The sequence below is a fragment of the Limulus polyphemus genome, unplaced genomic scaffold (assembly GCF_000517525.1).
Source record: "Limulus polyphemus unplaced genomic scaffold, Limulus_polyphemus-2.1.2 Scaffold2484, whole genome shotgun sequence".
In the NCBI taxonomy this organism is placed as follows: Eukaryota; Metazoa; Arthropoda; class Merostomata; order Xiphosura; family Limulidae; genus Limulus; species Limulus polyphemus.
The window spans coordinates 101972-123564 of record NW_013668094.1 but is presented as its reverse complement, the minus strand read 5'-3'; the positions used below and the strand labels follow the sequence as shown (position 1 = coordinate 123564).

The 21593-nt window shown below is 31.5% G+C and overlaps 1 protein-coding gene across 8 annotated transcripts in view; it reads left to right on the top strand.

Annotated features, from left to right (window-relative positions):
• The window catches only part of LOC106467087 (mucin-17-like), a 73532-nt gene extending 51945 nt beyond the window's left edge, over positions 1–21587 (top strand). For 2 of the 8 annotated variants that reach the window (XM_022395207.1, XM_022395210.1), the window contains 17 exons: positions 2939–3121; positions 4179–4250; positions 5408–5512; positions 6227–6312; positions 7766–7993; positions 8341–8460; positions 8870–9047; positions 10520–10634; positions 10903–10978; positions 11112–11220; positions 13382–13513; positions 15379–15534; positions 15888–16711; positions 16944–17013; positions 17584–17705; positions 19676–19840; positions 21157–21587. In XM_022395207.1, the coding sequence (XP_022250915.1) occupies positions 2939–3121; positions 4179–4250; positions 5408–5512; positions 6227–6312; positions 7766–7993; positions 8341–8460; positions 8870–9047; positions 10520–10634; positions 10903–10978; positions 11112–11220; positions 13382–13513; positions 15379–15534; positions 15888–16711; positions 16944–17013; positions 17584–17705; positions 19676–19840; positions 21157–21381 (2966 nt within the window). In that variant the 3' untranslated portion in view covers positions 21382–21587. Of the gene's footprint in view, positions 1–2938; positions 3122–4178; positions 4251–5407; positions 5513–6226; positions 6313–7765; positions 7994–8340; positions 8461–8869; positions 9048–10519; positions 10635–10902; positions 10979–11111; positions 11221–13381; positions 13514–15378; positions 15539–15887; positions 16712–16943; positions 17014–17583; positions 17706–19675; positions 19841–21156 lie in introns of those variants that run through there. The other 6 variants (XM_022395208.1, XM_013927405.2, XR_002612352.1 and 3 more) reach the window with 6 other exon arrangements.
• The last annotated feature ends 6 nt before the right edge of the window (positions 21588–21593 follow it).

Here is a 21593-nt window from a genome sequence, read left to right as displayed (position 1 = left end):
CAACACCCAATACCCTAATATTACTGCAAATTTAAGTAATTTATTGAATATTCCTTCATCTATGTCATTGATGTAAATCAAAAGAGCAAAGGTCCTAAGACTAAGCCCTGAGGTATCCCAGTTGTGACATTACTCCAGTTTGACTGAACTCCATTTGTAACAATCCTCTGCTTTCTTCCATCCAGCCACTCTTCTATCCAGGTACAAGAGGATTGGAAGTTAGCTAATGTCACTTCTCTTTTCAAGGGAGGTGATAAAAATTATTCCAGTAATTATTGGCCCATTAGTCTTACATCAGTTGTGAGAAAAGTTTTGGAAAGTCTGCTAAAAGATGCTTTGCAAAGCCATTTAACAAATTTTAGATTTTTATTGGAGTCAACATAGTTTCATTAAGGGAAAATCTTGCCTTGCAAATCTTTTAACATTCTTTGAAAAAGTTACTGCTTATGTTGATGAGGATAATGGTGTAGATTTGGTGTATCTGGATTTTCAGAAAGCATTTGATAAGGTGCCACATAAAAGGCTTGTAACAACAAATTAGCTCTATATATATGTGGAGGATAAGTTAAGAAATTGCCCACTATTCAAAGACTTACAAAAACAGTAGCAAGTGGCTGACATATCCAGTCCTTAACCTCCTTCAAAGTCCTTGGGGAAATATTATCTGGCCAAGGAGTCTTATTGTTTTTTAAATTTCCCAATTTTTTGTTAACAAGCACAGAATTAATGCAGTCACCTTACTCAATCCTTTGTTTTCATCTATCAGCTGTTCAAGATGTGGAATACTGCCTAAATCTTCATTAGTAAAAACTGAAGAAAAAGCTAAATTTGATAACCAAGCCATCTCATAATCATCAGATACTAGCCTTCTTTTATCATCCCTCAGAGGTCCTACTCCCATCCTAACATTTTGTTTACTCTTAATCTATTTGAATAAATCCTTACTGTTAATTTTTACATTTTCAGCCAACATTTTCTCATATATCATTTTTGATGTCCTAATTTCCTGTTTCACCAACTTTCTTGATCTTCTATAATCTTCTAAGTCTCCCATCATACCAGTCAAATTAAATTTCTGAAATTTATGATGTTTTTCTTTAATTTTATCTCTCATACTCTTTGTGAGCCAACCTGGTTTTTTACTTGCAGCTGCCCTTTTCTTTCTATAAGGAATATGTTTACCTTGAATACTTAAAAATTTATCACCAAAACTTTTCCACATCTAATCAGTGTCTCCAAACAACTAAGCTGCTTAACCAAAAACAGATAATTCTTGTTGCATCTCTTCAAAATTTGCTTTTTTCAAATTTGTAACCAAAATGTCATTATTCCTGATTTCCATATGCAGCAAAACATCGAACCTAATAGAGCAATAATCACTTGCACCCAGATGTTCCCCAATTTCAACCCTCTCGATCATTTCTGTATTTGAAGTTAACAATAAGTCTAAAATAACATTGTTTCTAGTTGGTTCCTTGACTAACTGGTGAAGAAAACCATCTTGAACAGTTTCCTTTTTCCCTCATGGTTTGACTGTAGGATTTCCCAATCTATATGCCTGAAATTAAAATCACCCATAATTACTACTTCATTAACAGCTGAAATCTTAATCTCATTGTAAAGTTTCTCACTAATTTCATCAGTATCATTTGGTGGTCTGTAACAAATTCCCACTAAAAGCCTTTTCCCTTTATATCCATTAATAGAAACCCAAATGGATTCAGTCTCTTTGCTGTTTTTGATATCCTCAACTTCAACAGGATGTAACTCACATTTTACATATAAAGCCACTCCTCCCCACTCTTTAATACACTATCCCTATTAAATAGCCTGTAACCTTGTATTTCAACGAAATTTCTGTCATCAAAATCATCAACGTTTAACCATGTTTCAGTTATTCCCATTATATCAAAATCCTCCATTCCTGCCAGTGCTCTAAAGTCATCTATTTTATTTCTTATACTTCTAGCATTACAATAGTAACAATTAAGCCTATCCGTATAACTACTTCTATACTCATTTCCTACGCTAATCTTTTCTCTGCCTCTTATTCTTTTTGCATTTAGTTTTTCTTGGCCATCACTACTGTCTAGTCCTAGTTTAAAACTTCACTTACAGCTGAGTTAAAAGCCTTAGCAAACAAGCCAGCCACTGCTCTATTTAAATGTAAACCATCCATTTCAAAAAGCTCCCTTTGGAATTTGGAATGGTGGCAGGTAGCATTAGTAGCTTTGTGACGAGTTTAAAATACAAATTTTTCTTAAAAAAAGTAATGATAAGTATTTCATTAGAGTGCAGCCTTTGTTTGTCAAAATTTTATCACTGAAAATTAGACATCAGGTTGATCTATCAAGTCTAAGAATAGGTTTGATGCAGTTAATAGTTAGGTACACTTAATTACTCTTGCACTGCAGTATAGACAGTCTTCTTTTACTACCTTACACTTTTTTTTCCAGTAAACGTTGTTTTAATTTGTATTTGCAATCACAATGATATCTTAGTTAGATTTTGAGCTGAAAATGTAATTCAAGTTTTTTATTTTGTTTTTGCAGTAATTATTTTTTTAGGAAAAGAAAGCTTGTTATGATAAATATCACTTCTTTTCCCACTTAAGAATGGAGTATTGTGAATTATACTGGAAATAGAAGTTTTACTGTTTTTAATTTATGCTTTCAAGGAAATATAGAAAATAACATTTGTGATTTGATATTCAGTATTCAGATCTGGAATATTCATTCTTTAAAGTTCATCCATTTGTATCCACGAGAGGATAGATGAGGCTTTAGTAAACAGTAGTGCTTTGTTTAACTAAGACTCAGTTAATAAAATTGTTTCATTTTTCAAGTAAACGTGACACAGTAAATGATACTGTGTCTTTTTCTTTTTAAGTAGGTATGATCTCAAAATCTCAATAAATAATATTTTCTTTCTCCATCAGGAAAAGAAGACTTTTCGAAACAGAGAACAGAGTCACCCAGTAACAAGCAAGGATCTTTTAAGCTACAATCATCAAAAGTAAAAAAGAATCAAAATAAAAGATCGATCGAAAATAAGAATCCATTTCTTATGTCAAAACAGGAATCTTTATCAAGTGATTCAAATGTTACAGAAGATCCACATGGTAGGACATTTACTAATTATTGGAATATTATGCATTAGATAACTGGTGTCTGCCTGTATTTTAGAAGGTAGTTTTCTCAAGATCACTTTCAAGAGTGGACTTGAAGTAGTGCGTATATATATAAACATTTTATTCTAATTAGTTGAGGGATTATAAAGCTGAAATTTTGGGTTCAGTCCCTGCAGTGGCAATGCAAGCCTATTTTGCAGCTGTGCGCTCTGATAAACTTTGGTCAGAATATCCGATTCATAAGTGGCTTTAAAGTTTTTCCATACATAACATGGTTATAATGTAGAAAAGGTTAAAAGTTTTTATAGTTTTATTAGTTTCCTTTGTGCTGAGTGAAACTTTATGTTATCAACAACAATAACAGTTTCAGTTTAGTTAAATTTTTTAGAGTTTTTGCAATTTCTTTCATGCCAATCCATCAGTGAGGTTTACTTAACACAGAATTGAAGGAAATAAAGGCAATTGTATTTGTTACTACCATGATTACACCTGTAAAGGTCACGTACAGCATGTACTTGATTTTTTGTACACGGGATCATAAGACATTGTTAGTTATTTTTATCATATACTTTAAATCAAAATCATAACATGTTTGTGCCTCTTTTTAAAGAGATTGTTTATGTAAGGAGACTTTAGAGTACATGAAGCTTCTGCATATTAAACTAAATGCTGTTCTCTTTTAGTTTCATAAACAGGTTCATAAGAAAGAAATTTTCATTTTCGTTTTGCTAAGTTTTATGTAATCAAACAGAAAATTGTGTTTAGGTAATAATAAAAAATCCCTGTATATGTTTATTTAAAACATAATATTTGTCCAAAATGAAAACAACAAACCTATTTTATGGTTTCAGTTTTAAACCTCTAGATTTGTTTCTTGACATCTTGCAACAACTATGAAAACATATTGGCTTTATGTGTCGAAAACAAAAATTTGAAAGACTAATTATGCAGTATTGTATATATGACTCAAACAGTAGTAGTATTTTTTACTCTGCTTTCATAGAAATGGTAGAATATGTCACATGAAGTTTGAATTTACACATTTCAGAACAATTTGTGGCACAAGTAAACATTTCCCCTACCACACCTGAAAAAGACACCAAAAGGAAGTTGGAGCTAGGTTAGTATTTCATTTGTGGAAACTTTAATGTGGAAATTAAATTAGCTAGATTAGAATGCATAATTTTTCTCTCTTTGAAAGTGTTCTTGGTGGTATTCTCGTCAAGTTACCAGTCTGTATGTTAGTATTAATGATTTCTATCATTACTGACTGTCCTGATGCTAGGATGGTGTTTTGAACAGAAACTTTATTTTATTTTTTTCTATTCTAATTTGGCTTTTGATAGTAATATTAGACAGGAGTGATTTTGTTGTGAGAAACAGAATCCTCCAATATCCACATATATAATTTGTTCTAACACACAGTATAAAATCATAAATAATTTTCAACGTTAAACTGGTACACAATTAAAAACATTTTACTTAGACCTATTTATGGCTTTCAAATTTGTTTTTAATTGTGTACCAGTTTAACGTTGAAAATTATTTATGATTTTAACTTTATACACAAGTGCCAAAATACCATAACACACAGTATGTAAGTGATAAGGTGCTGACATATTTTTGAAATTTAAAAATTATTCAAAATTAAGTCACCAGGTGTCTTATAAATTAGATTTGTCCGCAGTTACATAAAATCACAAATTATCTTTTGATCAAGTGGTCAAATGCTTTTTTAATTTTGTAAATCATATAATATGAATCACTTTTTTGTGTGCAAAAAAAAGTTTGGAATTCATACTATAATTTTATGTAAACACTGTTGAAGTAAAAGTAATTTACCTTGAGTAAAATTGATACAATACACTTTGAATGTTTTCTAAAGTACCAATGAGTTGACTTGTCTTAAAATGTAAAATATATTAAACAATTAACTGTTTTTTAGTTTTTTTATTGTAATAATATTACAAATGCAGTATAGATTGGTACTGGGTGAAATAAAGAATTCCTAAGACTTATTCTGTGATACGTTTTTTATCATTCAGTCTTAAAAAATCTCCTTTTCAATTTTCTATAAAATACATCAAATGAAATTAGTTGTAAATTATCGTTTAAGTTTTTGATGTCTATCTGTTAGTTACATATTTTAAAAGATCAGCTCATTGAATAATCCAGTTTTATCATACAATGTGTATTTTTAAAAATAATTAAGAAACTTCAAATGAAAAATATTTGTATTTAAGACTAGCAAAATAATTTAACTTATTTTCACTGCAGGTGAGAGTGAATGTAACACTTCTGATACAGAGGTCTCTTCAGCCAAAAAACGAAAGCCTGGCAGGCCCAAGAAACATTCTTTATCTAAATCAGATGAGGCGACAGGTACATTTTTAAAATATGGGATTAGATAGATTATCAATAAGTATGTGGTACATTAATGTGTGAAAACCCATATCTTCTTTTCTCTACAAGTGTCTTTTGCCAAAGATAGTTCATTACTAGCAAATGTTTATGACTACATCATAATAAGTTGGCAAACAATGATTTATAGGCATAATGCAGTGATTTATTTTGGGAGGAACATCCTGCACGTTTCAACAGAATATTGATCTGACTTTTTCAGGTATGATATCAAAACATGTAGTATGTTCCTCTTAAAATATATCTCTTCACTGTGCTTATAAATCATTGTTTGCCAGCTTATTATTATATTAGCATAATGTGATTCCATTTTCAAGTATGATTTTACATCATTTTGTGGGAAATTGTTATCATGTAACGAAGGATAGACCAACTCTGTTGAAGTTTTCAATATTCTCTGGTATTCGGTGATATTGGAATTAAGTTTATCATAAAAAGGAATGTGAAATAAAACAACTTCATGCTGTTGACATATAACCTCTAGTTTTTTCAATTCATGTTTCTTTATCACAAGGAGTGTGTCTGTTTTTTATAAACACATTACCATTATTATTTTTCTTTACATAATTTATATTTAGAGTACAGTTTTTGTGATGAATTCTTAAAGCTGCAAATTAAATACTGCAGCTTTACTCTTTATGTAAAATAAGCTGTTACATTTATTTGTTTCCACAGAAACCATTGTTCCCAAACAACCAAAGAAGCTAGCTTTTCTGAAGGCTGAAGCAAAGAGAGTTAAAAATTCACTAAGTAGAACAAAGGTAACTTATATTTTCTACTGTCAGTAGTGTTGTTGATGTAAAATAACATGATTTGTGTGATACTGACATCCTGTTAACCATATATAATATTTGAGACTAACACTTATGATTTCATCTGTAAGCAGTAAAATATCTAATTTTCAAGTTAATCATTCTTACAAAAAAGTAGCAATATGTTGATTATATAACTTTTATTAACCCATGAAAACTTTTGTAAAGTGATCATATAGCCTTCCTTAAACTGTAAACAGTCTGTGCAGTGATCATATAACCTTTATTAACCTGTGAACAATGTATAAAGTGATTATATAACCTTTATTAACCTACAAACAGTCTGTAGGGTAATTATATAACCACTATTAAGCCATAAACAATCTATAAAGTGATAAGTGATTATATAACCTTCATTAACCTGCATACATCTGGAAAGTGAAATGATTGAGTGCATGCTGATATTTGGTATAAATTTCACTAGCAACTTGCCTTTAATATCAGTATATGAAAACATGAGTTACCATATTTGTATTAAGCTTAGTTGAATAGATATACCGAGTTTTTGTTTACATATCCAGATACAGTAGTAAAGAGATCCATGAATTAACCCTGAGGGTACCCAGCTGATGACTCAGTGTACAGTTCTGGTGTATTGATTTACAGCATTAACTATTTTAACCCATGTATCCTACAAGATAGTCGTTAATACTTTATAGGCTATTTTTGTGAATTATTTTAGTTTTAGTTTTAGTTAGCTAACTGTATAAGTCCTCTGTAATTTATTTGAATAGTTTCCTTAAAGGTTTATTCACCTCTGATAACGTAATAACTTTTACAAATGTGTTTTTTAAAGTTTCTAGAATTTGATATTGTTGAATCAGCAAATATTTGACAGTCATTAATTTGTAATTTTATACTGTCAGACACTTTGCTGTTGTGGTATTCACTAAATAATGACTGATCTACCCAAAATGTGGTTCCTGAGTTAATTATCCTCTGTTAATGGTAAACTAAGGAACAACTACCACTTAAGAGAATTTTGGCAGACTAATATTTTAGCTATTCCATCTAGTGTATTCTCAGTTCAGCTCTTTTCTTTATATTAAGGTGTGGCATGCTTCTGTCTTTCAGGTTTCATTAAGTAAAATATATAATGAAAAAATTGTTTTCTAGCTTGATTTGTATAAGTTTGTTTGTTGTAAAGCATAAAGCTAAATAATGATATATCTGTGCTGTGCCACTGTATGTATTGAAACCCGATTTTTAGCATTTCAAGCCCATGGTTTTACCGAATCAGCAGGCTGTAGAGTTTTTTTTGTATAAGTAAAATGCTAGTTTATGCCATGTGACTCAGTCCTCCACACCCATGAACCTTCCTTTCTAATCTAAATAAATATTTTATGCTTCCTTGGAGCAGTATATCACTTGTGCATATTTATCAGATTATATTTTGTTTTAGAACTGTGTTGAATTAGAATCGGTAACATCATTCTTTGAGGAAGATATCTGGTTTCGTCGCCGCAGTGAGAGAATTTTTCTTCATGATGCTGGAGTTGTTCCTGGAGCCATTTCTCTCTGGCAAGGAGAAAGTTTAAATACTTCAGTTGCAAATGACAAGAACTTATCAACAACTGAAACCAAAAAATCTGAGGCACAAACAGAAAGCAAGTCTGAAACAACATCAAAAGTAAGATTTTTTTTCCTTTATCTTAAAATTCAGGAAAATGTTAGATATCACATTCAGAAAAGAAGACTGGAATGTCTTACCTATAAATTAAAATATCTTTGCCAACAAAATACAAGTTTAAAAAAGTTTTCCATTGATTTAATTTTTCATTTATATCTAGTCTAATGAAATATTTTCTGACACTGTATTGTATTTTCCCACAATGAAACGGTTGAAGAATTGAGCTACCTTTACTAATAACACTTATGATTCAAACATGTTTAGTTTGGTGAAAAAGTATACTTTGTATGATATGTGATGTAATATTTCAATGTTTCAGTGAATACAAAAAAAAATTGTTTTTTAAGATTCATAGAAACATTAACAAATCTGGAGAGGTTTCTCATAAGAAGAAAACAAAGATTAGAAAAGATCCAGAGTCAACAAGCAAAAAACTTAAAACTAAAACAAAGGAGTCAAAGAGACAGGTGAATATTTCCTAATAATCTTCTTAGAAAAGCAAATCAGAATGAATTTTTAACAAATAGATTATTTTACAGATTTTTATAAAAAACAAGAACATTGGTGCAGTTTTCTTTTATTGTAATCAAGCAACATGTTTTTTATTTGTACGTTCTGTTTTACATGGAATTACTGCACAAATTTCAAGCTCACTAACAAAGTAAATTGGTATTAAACATGAGTAATAATTCTAGGAATGCCACAATGTTTCCATTTATTATTTATTTTTACATTGTTGCATTAGGGCTAAGAAGTCATAATTACGTAAAATATTTTCTTGGATAATTTTGGTAGGGAGAGATAATGATAATGTGATGAATGATTATATAGATCTATATTATGTGACTATAAAATTAAATTTGTCATAAACTTCAGCAAACAAAGGAAAAGTTGGTTCCGGATGAACTGTTTGCTGCTTTAAAGAAGTGTCGGCTTAGTGAAAGTAACCAAGGAGGGGTAACTCCTCGTCATTCAACGGATCAGGAAAATGCTGAAAGTAGTGAAGGCGATAATCTTCCTTTGAGTGTTTTGATTGAGAAAACATCTAATCCAGGTTGGTTGAGAAAAATAAAACTGTAGTAATATTGCTGTTTAAATGATGGAACAGAAGAATGGAAGTTGGCTAGTATTACTCCTCTTTTTTTTTTTCAAGGGAGGTGAAAAAAATTGTCCTGGTAACTATAGGTCATTTGTTTTTACATCAGTGTTGGGAAAAGTTTTTGAAAGTCTGATTAAAAAAAATGTTTGACAAAGTCATTTAACAAAGTTTAAAATTTTGTTGGATAGTCAATTTCACTTTGGGAAAAATCTTGACTTATTAGCCATTTGACATTCTTTTATGTGGTTACTGCTTATATAAATGAGGGAATGGATGAGGATTTGGTGTACATGGATTTGCTGAAAGCATTTGACGTAAAAGTATTATTAAAAAAAATTATTTCTATAGGTGTGGAGCATAAGTTTGCTCATTGGATAGAAAAATGGCTGGATGGAAGAAAGCAGAGGGTTGTTATAAATGTGGTTCAGTCAAACTAAATTAATACTACAAATGAGGTACCTCAGGACTCTTTGTTAGGATATCTGCTCTTTTTGATTTATATCAATGACATGGTTGAAGGAATGGAATGGTCAATAAATGACTGAAATTTACTGATGATATTACCGTCTTGGGTTCACAAGCAGTAAAGATAATGCTGTAGGTTTAGAAGAAAATTTGGATCAGTTGCTGATTTGGGCAAATAAATGGCAGATGTCTTTTAATTATAATAAAGCAAGGTAATTTGAATTATTAATATAATTTTGATGAGAATAACCTTAACAGTGTTATGGAAGAAAAGGATTTTATTTGTCTTGTTGATCAGTTTTGTAAACCATTCAAGCAAAGTGCCTTGCTAGTTGTAGAGGAAAATGGGATTCTAGATTGTATCTAAAGAAATATTGAAAACAAGTCTAAAAAAAGATTATAATTTCATTGTATAGGTCATTGGTTAGGCCACATTTGAAGTATTGTGTTCAGGTTTAGGCTACCTATCTTAGGAAGGACTTTGAATTGTTGGAAAGAGTTCAGAGGAGGGTTACTAGGATGATACTTGGAATGAAGGGGTTGTCATATGAGGTTAGATTAAGGGAAAACCATTTCAGAGGTAGAGGGGATCTGTTTGACATGTTTAAGATTGTAAAGGGAATTGATAGTGTTGATGCATCATCTTCTTTAATACTTAATGGTGAGAATAGTAGGACTAGGGGACACAAATATATATTTTGGCAGGATAGGAGTCACCTTCAGCTTTACTTTTCTAACAGGCTGGTTGGCCTTTGGAATGAGTTGCCTTCAAATGTGATGGATGCAGTTAATTTAAGGGAAGCCTTGATAAATATTTCAATTATAAGGACTGGCTTTGAGTGCAAGTAATTCATTCTTTGATTTGATTTCACATACTTAGTGTTATATCCAATATTTCTTGCATTGTTGCCCGAGGTACATAGTCACTTGTATATAATAATAATTTTTCTTGTTGTTTATAGTAATAAGATCCTGCATCCTGCAACCAGAAGAGCTAGATGATCAGCTTCGAGTTTTAACAATGGATAACGGACTATTTTATGCAGGAACCATTAAAGCTATTCGTGCTCCTGATGTGTAAGTGTTGAGTTTATTCAAGAAAATAAGATTAGTGTAATGAAAGCCACTTGTGTTCTATCTAAGAGGATTAACTGTATGTGATAAACACTACTACAATTTCTAGATCTGTATATACAAGAAGTTATGTTTGACTAATGTTAATCTTAGTTTTTAGGTGTACTTGTTTTAAAAAACTATATACATTCTTACAACTTACGACCGGTAAGATATCATTTTTTGAAATACAAAGCTATCACAGTCAAACTTATAATTTTTATTTCAACAGATATGGTATAACCAGAGATGGAGAACGAGGTAACAGACCTCACATTTATTCCCGGGAGGAAATTTTAAATGAAGCTGTAAGTATAAATTCAAGTAAATTTGCCATGTGCAGGTGTAAGAGATAGTAGTGTAAGCTTTATATTTCATGTGTGTAAAATCTGTATATATATATTGTGTAACTTCGACTTTTGATTGTGAAATTTCTTGCAGATTGTTGAGGTGAAGCCAAATTCCCTAAATAACCTACCAGAGGGTCAGAGGGTCTGTGCATTCTGGAGTCAGCAATATCGATGCATGTATCCTGGAACTGTAGCTAAATGTAAGATGTTTCATGTTAATATTATTATGTTAGTATGACTACATTAAAAAATGTATTAATTGTGTATTAACCTTAGTTAATTATCTTTTTTTTCAAAACCAGAGGACTTACCACTTAATAAATCAGGAATAAAAGATATGATTAGATGGATGTTACTGACTTACAAACAGAATTCTTTATTTATAACACAAATAATAGATAATTTTCATTTTTATGAACAGCTTAATCTGCAAACTCTGATAATATAAGGGACCTTTTGGTCCATCTAGGCGGTCCTGTCCACATAATTAATCTAAACATTAAAAAGCCAGCCCTCATCACTTAACTATTTATCAAGTTTCCCTTAGATTAACTGCATCTATAACATCTGAAGGCAACCCATTCCAAAGGCCAACCAACCTGTTAGAAAAATAAAGTTTTATTAGCTGAAGATGACTTCTACCATTTTAACTTTTTTTTGTACAGTGTTAACTAATAATATTCTAGAATCGATGTTCTGTAATTTTGTACATTTATCTGGTGTAATTTAAAAAGAAAAATGTTCCAACTTTCATTTCTGCACCACTCGGAGGAGTCTCATTCTTAAACAATACATTTATGTGTATATATATATTTTTTTTCTTTTGCCCACCTGAAAGTATAGGTTTATATTTGATAAGAAAGTATCATTTCTTGAGAATTTAATCATTCATGTCTTGTTTCTCCAGTAATTTTGTTTTTCTCTGTTACTCTTTTTATTACTACGCCCCTTCATTACCAGCCTTTTATGACTTCCCAATATGTGATGTGAACAATTGTTAATGAAGCTCAATTTTGAAAATAGCTATAGGCAAAGCTCCTTCAGAGTGTGTACATAGGAATCTAGTGAGAAGTTCAGAAGAGTTAGAAATACATCACAGTTCTGGAAATATTCTGTCAAGTTTCTTCTGACATTTTTTTTCTTTCCTGAAAATGTTTTTTATTGTAAATTAAATCTGTTTGAAAGCTACAGAAATGTTCTTCAATAACAAAACAACGGGTAACCTTAGTTAAGTTTAGTGAACATGGTAGGTGATGACAAAATAGTCCAAAGACTCAAATCCATTTTATTAAATATATTATATACGTTTTAGATATGAATTGATTTTGGCCAAGAATGTCGTTAACAAAAATCATTTAGATCTAGCATGATCAAGTTGATCGTGACACCATTTTGAAAGGTCAGGTTGTAGTTCTCTGATAAATGTTTGTCAGTTTTTTGGTTTTATAGCCAGAAGTGATGAGTGTCAAAAGAAATATATCAATAAATATCAGTGAAATTAAAACTAACTGGATATATAAAATGGAACTTTCTGATCAGCAATAAAAAATTTAAATCCTGACATGAAAGGAAGTTTTTTTTTTTCTTCAAAATTTTGGAAATTTCATAATCTGAAAAATGATAGAAATGTTAAATCAAGTTATATGAACATTTTAAAGCCAAAACTAGTTACTATCTGGTAAGTTTGTCCTACGTGTCATGCCTCCTGGTTATGCATTTCCACTGTGAGAAGGAAAAACTCAGGAGAATCTCCCCCCCTCCTACCATTCCAGAAAGGTTTAAGCCTAATCATCACAAGGTTAATTGAAATAAAGTAAGAAAGTATAAAAATTATCTTGCTTCAGTTCAGTTAAACCTGATAAAAAATTCAAAGAAAATTAATCAAGTAGCTTGGAATTAAAGAAAAAAATACTTAAAAAATTGACTGTATTATAACTGGTTTATGGAGTTAAGGTGTGTCTACCAGAACATCATGAACGTATGTAATATGTGAGTTTTAACAAAGTAATATGTGTGAGAAATACAATAACAAACACATTTTATGTTCCTAATAAATTTGTATTGAATAAATGGAATATGTTGGCCATTTGAAACTGCCATTTTGGGTCACTAAAGCTAGTTACCCCAGTGGTGGGATTGTTGCTAAAAAAAGATATTTAAATATTGAGTGTTTTCTCTAGTATAAGACTGATGCTATAAAGATTTAGGGTTGGCTGTGGATGAAATAGGTCATTCATATTTGTTATATATTATTATTCAAACTTTTAATTAAGTACTTGACTTCTGACCAGGCAGTCTAGTGTTGATATTTAAAGAACAGTGGGAAAAAATTATGACAGATTTAATGGTATAAACTTGCAGCATCCAGTCCAAACTGTGATTCGGATCAAGACACGGTGTACGTAGAATTTGATGATGGAGATTCTGGCCGAATACCTTTGAAAGACATATGTATGCTTCCACCAGATTATCCAATCGTGTGTAAGTTTACAAGTGGGTTACTTAAAATATATTTTATTTCTTTACAATACCTCGTACTTAAACTTTTTTGGTGTAAAAAATAAAGTTATTTTTGGTGTATATATATATATATATATATGACCAAGATCTCTTTGAATTATATGTATTTAAAATTGAAAGTAGGTCACTTTTCTCCTACTTTTGCTGCCCCCCAGTGGCACAGTGATATGTCTGTGGACTTATAACACTAGAGACCGGGCTTGGATAGTTGTGGTGGGCACAGCACAGATAACCCATTATGTAGCATTGTGCTTAACTACAATAACCAAAACATACTTTTGCTTTTGTAAAATAACTTCAGTTTCAAGTTGTTCGGAGTTAGTGTGTGTCTGAATTATCTTGTCAGAAAGAGTCATAATTGGCAAAATGAGATACTCACTAACATGTGTGCCTCCCAGCATTGTGGAGCAAACTTCTAATCAGACAGTGTTATAGAGATCCTGCCACATTCCTTAATCACTGCAGTGCAAAGTGTGTGGTTTGTTAAGCAATAGAGGTGTATGGCATCCAAAGAGATCCAAAAATGTTGTTCAGGGTTCACATGAAGCATTTTTCTTACTGGCCAATCTGTGACTATTGATTACTGTTCCAAGAAGCTTATTTCAACTATATTAGTATAATAACGGGAACTTTCCTGTGTCCAGACCACCACCTCCCATGGAAGATTGTACAACTGGGTCCTATACAATAGTGGTTCCCAAACTTTTTAGTCTGAGGCTCCCTTGATGTGAATAAAAAATTTGACCCCCCCAACTTATAACTTCAGCATGGTGATTAAAAAAACAGTAACATCTCCTTTCAACATACTGTATCACTTAATTAATTCAACATTAAAGCAATCATTAAATCAACGAAAGATAAAATATGTAGAAAAATATGGGTAGATAGCACGTGCGAAATGCTCTGAAATAATTGTGAATTCTTCCTATGAGGCTTGTGAAACAAGCACATAACTAATAAACTATCAAGTGTTTGGAACTTGTGTAATTTTCAGTGTTGTCACTTCACAATGTTTTTCAGAAAACTTTTGTTTTATACTATTTGTTTTCAGTATTTTATTCACTTGCTTTCTCAAAATGTTGCAAGAATGATTGCTTTCCATTTACATCAATATTAGGCCTATCTCAAATATTACATGTAATGATGCATTACAAGTGTTATTCTAGTGTAAATGTAGGAATGTGTTGAGGGTTGTATATACTTGGCCTTAATTTCAAACTTCTTTAATCTTTGAGAGATAAATAAAATGAGAGGCCCATATAAATGTACAAATACACAATTCTCAATCAATTTTCTAATGAGAAAGTCTTCCAACAATAACAGTTCTTATAATTGTTAGATATATGGTTCTTCTAACAATAACAGTTTTTATAATTGTTAGATATATGGTTCTCCCAATAATAACAGTTCTTATAATTGCTGGTAAGTTGGATCTAGTTTTATACTTTGCTGGTGTTTTTAGTATTTCTTTAAGAAAAGAGAGGCAGCACTGAATTTCCTGATTATTTTAAATATTTGCCTCCCATTAATTTTCTGGTGTAGTTGTATACATTTTTGCATGCAGTGAATGAAATAAAAATTGATAAAGCAAGTAAAAGTAAAGTTGAAAAGCAGTTTGACATTTTTGCTCATCTACTTTTGAAAACTTAAATTCTATTGGATTGGAGAAAAAATTCATGGAGTTCCATTATTTACTTCTTAAGTTTACTTATACAAAACTGTTTGTGAACATTTTTCTAAGTTTTTATTTCACCTGATTTAATATAAACCAAAGAATCTGTGATGAGTGAAAAGTAAATGAAAGATTTCTCAAATTCCTTCCCTGTATTTTGTTACAGCAGTTGATTCCAATCCTCTAATGCTGCTTGGAAAACGTAGACAGCACAGACTTTCAGGGGAAAGTGTCACAGACAGTTCGGTTAATGCATTGGCTCCCAGTGGAGAAAAAGTTAAAACAAAAAAGAATAAAAATAAATCAAAGTCAGGAAAAAAAAGTAAGTCTTTACTGGAAAAAAAAAATTGAAATTTCTTTTAAAATCTTCTACCACACTTTGCTTAAAATTGCATCAAAACATGTTAGATTTTAATGTAATACAGTGTTGATATTTGTGATAGATTATAGTATACTTCTGTAAATAACCTTAGAACATACTAGCAATAGCTTAATTTTTCTGCCTTTTATATGAACATATCGGTTATGATATTAACTGATTCATTTTTTTGGCTTTAGAATAATTCATCAATTCTTTTGAAATGAATTTCTCAACAGTAATATAAATGTATCTGTAATTATATAATTTGTTATCTATGTTTGCTTAAATTGGAACATAACTGTTGTTATTTGTAGAAAGTTGCAGCTCACGAGGCCAGAATACCCAAGACCATTCACAATTAAATGATGTATTTCATTCAGAAAATATCTCGTCGTTGTCATCTGTCATCAGTACAGTTGAATCACAAAGTACACTCTACACTGTAGATACACTTTCCATTACAGCAACAAGAAGCATGAAATCTTCTTCAGGGAAGGAAAAGGAGAAAAACTCCCAGAAAAAGAAATCAAAGAAAAGCAAAAGTGAATCCAAGAGCAAAGTAAAAGATAAATCAAGAGAAAAGGAATCACATCACATTGGCAGTTCATCCGAAGCAAGTGTGTGTGGTCCTCCGTCACTAAAATCAAGAAAGCACAAAAAACATAAAGATGATCATAAACGTCGGCATCGCCACCATCATCACCATTGTCATCATCATCACCATCATAAAAAACACAAGCACGAAAAACGAAGCCACCCAAGCAGCCCTGAACATTCCCATTCTCCATCCTCATCGAGCAGCGATGCCAATACACCAAATGTTATACCAACAACTGTTGAACAGAGCACTAAAAGTGGAGAAGAAAGAACTCAAAAATCACCACAAGCAGAAACACCCAGCTCTAGTACAGAAAATAAGAAGTCACAGCTGATGGTGAAGATAAGAACGAATTCCACAGACATTTCTCAAGAAGACAAGAAAGAAAAGAATGAGAAGGAAACAAACAAAAATGCTGATCCAGAATCTTCCTCAGTTAGTAGCAGTGATAGCTCAGAGAGTTTAAACATTACTGATGAGGAAGAGACAACAAAAACACTTTGTGCCATTGAAGAGAAATCTCAGAATAAGAAAGTGAAGGTAAATTTTAATTTTGATATTACTTATCTGTATCACACTGAAAGTAATTTTACATACTGCTTGTATTACGTTTCGAATATTGTAACATTACGATCAGTGTTGATTTTTATCTTTTTTTTACATGAATTATTTTTGAAGTAACACAGGAAATATTTCTGTTTATTTCTCAAACCTTTATTTAAATATTTATCAATCTTAGGTAATTTATATAAATTAAATTTTTATGTCACAGACTAAGAAATCCAATGAAAAGAAAAAGCGAAAAGATCGTCTCCCCTCAGTTGAAAAAAGTAAAATAGCAGGTAAGAAAAATACTTCCAAGAGTATTGACTAATTTACATTATTGATAATTCTTTTAATATTTATATCCATTAGATATGTATTGTATCATATTCTATTGATGGTAGTTGTTTTACTGTAGAAAGGCAAGACTTTGTATATACTAAAAAAAGGCTATTTATGTCATTTATTTTGTTGTTGTTTTTTTTAAACACTATGCAATGTTATTTGTTTCTGAAATCTATATTTAAGTTGCATGACTGAGATGATATGATTGTTGCTATGTAATTTTGTCAGTTCTTCGTCACTAAACGAAACTTTTATTTTCAATTTTGGATTACTAAAATGGTGTCTTTGTTCTCTTCTTTCTTTACGGTTTTATTTGTGTTTTAATAACATCTTTTTTTTTCTCCATTTTGTATCGGCATCGTTGTTTCCCTTGTGTATAGTGAACTAATTTGTATGCATGAATTGTTTTTGTTTTTTTTAAATTTCTCCATCTTGCATTCCCATAATCCCCTCTGTGTGTCTGATACGCATGGATCTTCAACATGTTGCATGCAACTTACTTTCCATTACCTAATACTTCACAGCCTTTCTCCCAGCTCAGCAACTCTGGCGGTGGGCTGGGAAAAGTTTCCGACGAGCCAACACTAAAGGAAAGGCAAAGAAAGAGTTTTTCAAGGCCATCACCAGGGGGAAAGAGACAATAAAGGTAGGCTGGGCCTGGACTAGCTTATACCTGAATTGTGAAAAATCTGTTCCCCCCAACATTTTTAACACTCTGACAACTGGAGTAATTTTCATGTTCGTCTAGGAAGGAAATCTCAGTCACTGGAGTGTTAACTTCTGGAAAGCAAATATTGTTTTCATTTTAACTTTTAATGTCAAAAACTTGTCAGCCTTTCAGTGTCTGCATTTAAAAAGGAATATATTTTTAGGAAATCTGTCACAAACGAGTTTAAACAAGTTTTTCTTAAACAGTAATTTATAATGAGAACTTTTATAGATAGCAGTTTGAATAAAAAAAGTTCTCAGAATTTAATAACACTAGCTTATGTAAACATATTTCTTGATATCAGTTAATAGAATCATGATTTTAAAAATTAAAATCTATTAATATAAAAAAAGTTTTATTTAGCAATGTGTATTACAAATTGTATCCATGTTGTAGAAATTCTCAAACAGGTTTGTGCATAATGTTGTCTTTTATATACAGGACTGATTATTTTAGTACTAATGTTAAATAACAGTATGAATCCCCAAAATCTCATAAATTACATACTCACAAACAACAAAGATAATTCATTTTTTAGTTTGAAGATTGGTATTTTTATATGTATCACAAATTAAACTTGACATGCCTTTATCGTTAGGTTGAAGTTTTTATTTTATCTTCTGCTGAGAAACACAAAGAAATTGTTTTACTTGTAGTGCATATTAAAATATAAGTGTGTCTTCACCTGAACACATTTTTTAAAAGCACGCACATATTCTGTTCAGAATCCTATGTTCACAAATATTACAAACCCAGTGTTTTAAAACTCTGTCTGTAGATCAGTTTGATTATGCAGAAGGCAATGTGTGCAGTTGTTTGGTATGTTTTGATAACACCATGGGTATAAAAGTCATTGTTCAAAATTGTATTCAAGCAGTTTTGAATAAGATTGTTTATAAAATCCTGTGAGATTTAACCCTTGTATGAAAATAAGAAAACAAAAAGAAATCTATACCTAACTGGTAGAGGTGGATGGTGACTGTGCAACAAATGTTTAATGATTTTTCTTTTGAATTAACAGAAAGTAAGATATATATATTTGTGTGTTTAAGTATAACATGTCCTCTATTTGAAATTTACTGTCCATATGATTTCTAAAGAAAGAAATTATTGTAAAACAGACTTAGTAATTTAGTTCCACAAAATCAAAACTAAAAATAATGCAGGTCTCATGATCAGATAAAATGTTTTAAGTTCTAGTAAAACCATTTTATCTAGTAATTGAGAGGTTTCAACACTAACTCTAAATTAAAATAACTCCATTAAAAATTTGTATCTAAGTCGGCGGCCCGGCATGGCCAGGTGGTTAGGGTGCTCAACACGCAATCTGCAGGTCACGGGTTCGAATCCCTGGTCCACCAAACATGCTCGCCCTTTTAGCTGTAGGGGTGTTATAATGTGATGGTCATTCCCACTATTCGTTGGTAAAAGAGTAGCCCAAGAGTAGGCGGTGGGTGGTGATGACTAGCTGCCTTCCCTCTAGTCTTACGCTGCTAAATTAGGGATGGCTAGCGCAGATAGCCCTCGTGTAGCTTTGTGCAAAATTCAAAACAAACAAACAAGTATCTAAGTAGACAATGGTTCATTTACTTACCAGTCTTCGATATAAGGTCAATAACCTTGTCTGATCTGATAAATGTGTTATTAATAAACTCAACCCTTTGTGTTCCTGGAAATTCAACTTTATTTGAAGTGCCACTCAATTTATTATTATATTTTAAGATCTGTTTGCATAACAATTGTTTTCATAGACCTAAGTAATTTAGTTATTGCTGAATTACTTAGGTTTTTAATGAGCACTTTTCTGTATGATAGCTTCTAATATGAAACTACTTTTATCTAAAAATTAGAAATTTCACCTAATATACATAATGCACACACAAACTCCATTGGTTTCTCACCCTTAGGTTGGCGACTGTGCTGTATTCCTGTCCACAGGAAGACCCCATCTACCATATATTGGAAGAATCGAGACCATGTGGCAGTCGTGGGGAGGCAACATGGTGGTGAAGGTGAAATGGTTTTATCACCCAGAAGAAACAAAAAGAGGAAGTCAGCTTCTCGAGCCAAAGGTATGCCAGCTGCCATACTTGTTGTGGGTGTTAAATGAAGAAAACGCAAATTTTTTCCACAATAAATAAACATTTCCAATTTTGTGAGCCTTGATCATTAAGTTTCATAGAATGATTTGTATGGTTGAAAGAGAGACCCATGCCCATTCTGAAACCTTCACTATGATTGGTCAGCTACAAGTAACACTCAGCATCCCGAAATATTTCTTGCCTTAGTCTGGCAAACAAGTCCCATTAACTTTTGGGGGATCGTTTTGAGCTATTCGAAACCTTCCAAGGAAATGTAAATTTAAAACTATTAATCAGATTGACTAAATGTTTAGTTAACAGTTAGAATCAGATTTAATCAGTACCATCTTGATTTTAACGTTTTGAGCTATTCGAAACCTTCCAAGGAAATGTAAATTTAAAACTATTAATCAGATTGACTAAATGTTTAGTTAACAGTTAGAATCAGATTTAATCAGTACCATGCTGATTTTAACGTTTTGAGCTATTCGAAACCTTCCAAGGAAATGTAAATTTAAAACTATTAATCAGATTGACTAAATGTTTAGTTAACAGTTAGAATCAGATTTAATCAGTACCATGTTGATTTTAAAGGTTGTTAGAATTGAGATCAGTGGCAGTAATTCTTTTGTGTATGTCATGCTTAGTGGATAGATATAAAACAAACAAAAAAGTAATTCAGAATAAAAGCAGAAGTGGTCATTTACATATTGACCTTATATTCAGTACTTAAGTAAGAATCGGGGCAGAGGTGGTCACCTACTTCTTGACCTTGTGTTTAGTAGCAATTAAGAACCAGAGCAGAGGTAGTTAATACCATATTCATTTCATGTTAAGCGGTTATTTACAAATGAATACAGAAGTAGTAAGTTCGAGATTGATCTATTTTATTAGATAGAAATTTGTCCACGGGTTTTCATTTCATTAAGCACTTCATTCATGTAGGATTTTTAACCATTATATAGATACATGTTTGTTTAGTTAGTTGTAGAATATGCATTTAAAAAGCAAGTATTTGGTAGTTTTAATATGTATATTCCATGTAAGGCAATTGTTCTGGTCACCATACCTATTTGTATTTTTTAACAATATGACAGTTTTAATACTACGTTCCATTTTTAGGATGCTCGTTCTGATCACCATACTTATACTATGGTACTCGTTTAATATTTTAGGAATTAGTGCTCAGCATAACAATAAATCTTCAACAGAGCTAGTTTTGGCAGGTTCTTCTTTCAGTAACATTGTTTTTACTTAGAGTGGTGTGGTCTCAAGAGTAAGATGAGCTTTACTGATTTTAATTTCAGGGTGCACTGTTTCAGTCACCACACATGGATGAAAACGATGTACAGACCATATCCCACAGGTGTGAACTTCTATCTTGGACAGAGTACAAAGCCAGGAGGATTGCAGAAACATCAAATGAAAATTTCCGGTATGGCTCAATATTTGACAACAATGATATCTACTATCTAGCTGGAAGCTATGATCCCCTTACTTCAGTGCTGAGCCTAGAGGAGGGGGTGTCCTAAGGTATTTTGTTACCAGTGAAGATCTCTACAAAAGAAGTGTGTGGTATTGTTAAAATATCGCTCACCAGTACTTTACTTTTTATTATCCATCTTCATAAAACACATGCTATCTTCAGAAGGAGCAAACACTGTACATAGAACTGTAAATAAGTGTGTTTTAGTTAAAGTGATATAACTTGCTTTTCACTAATTTATCATTTCAGGTTTTGAAG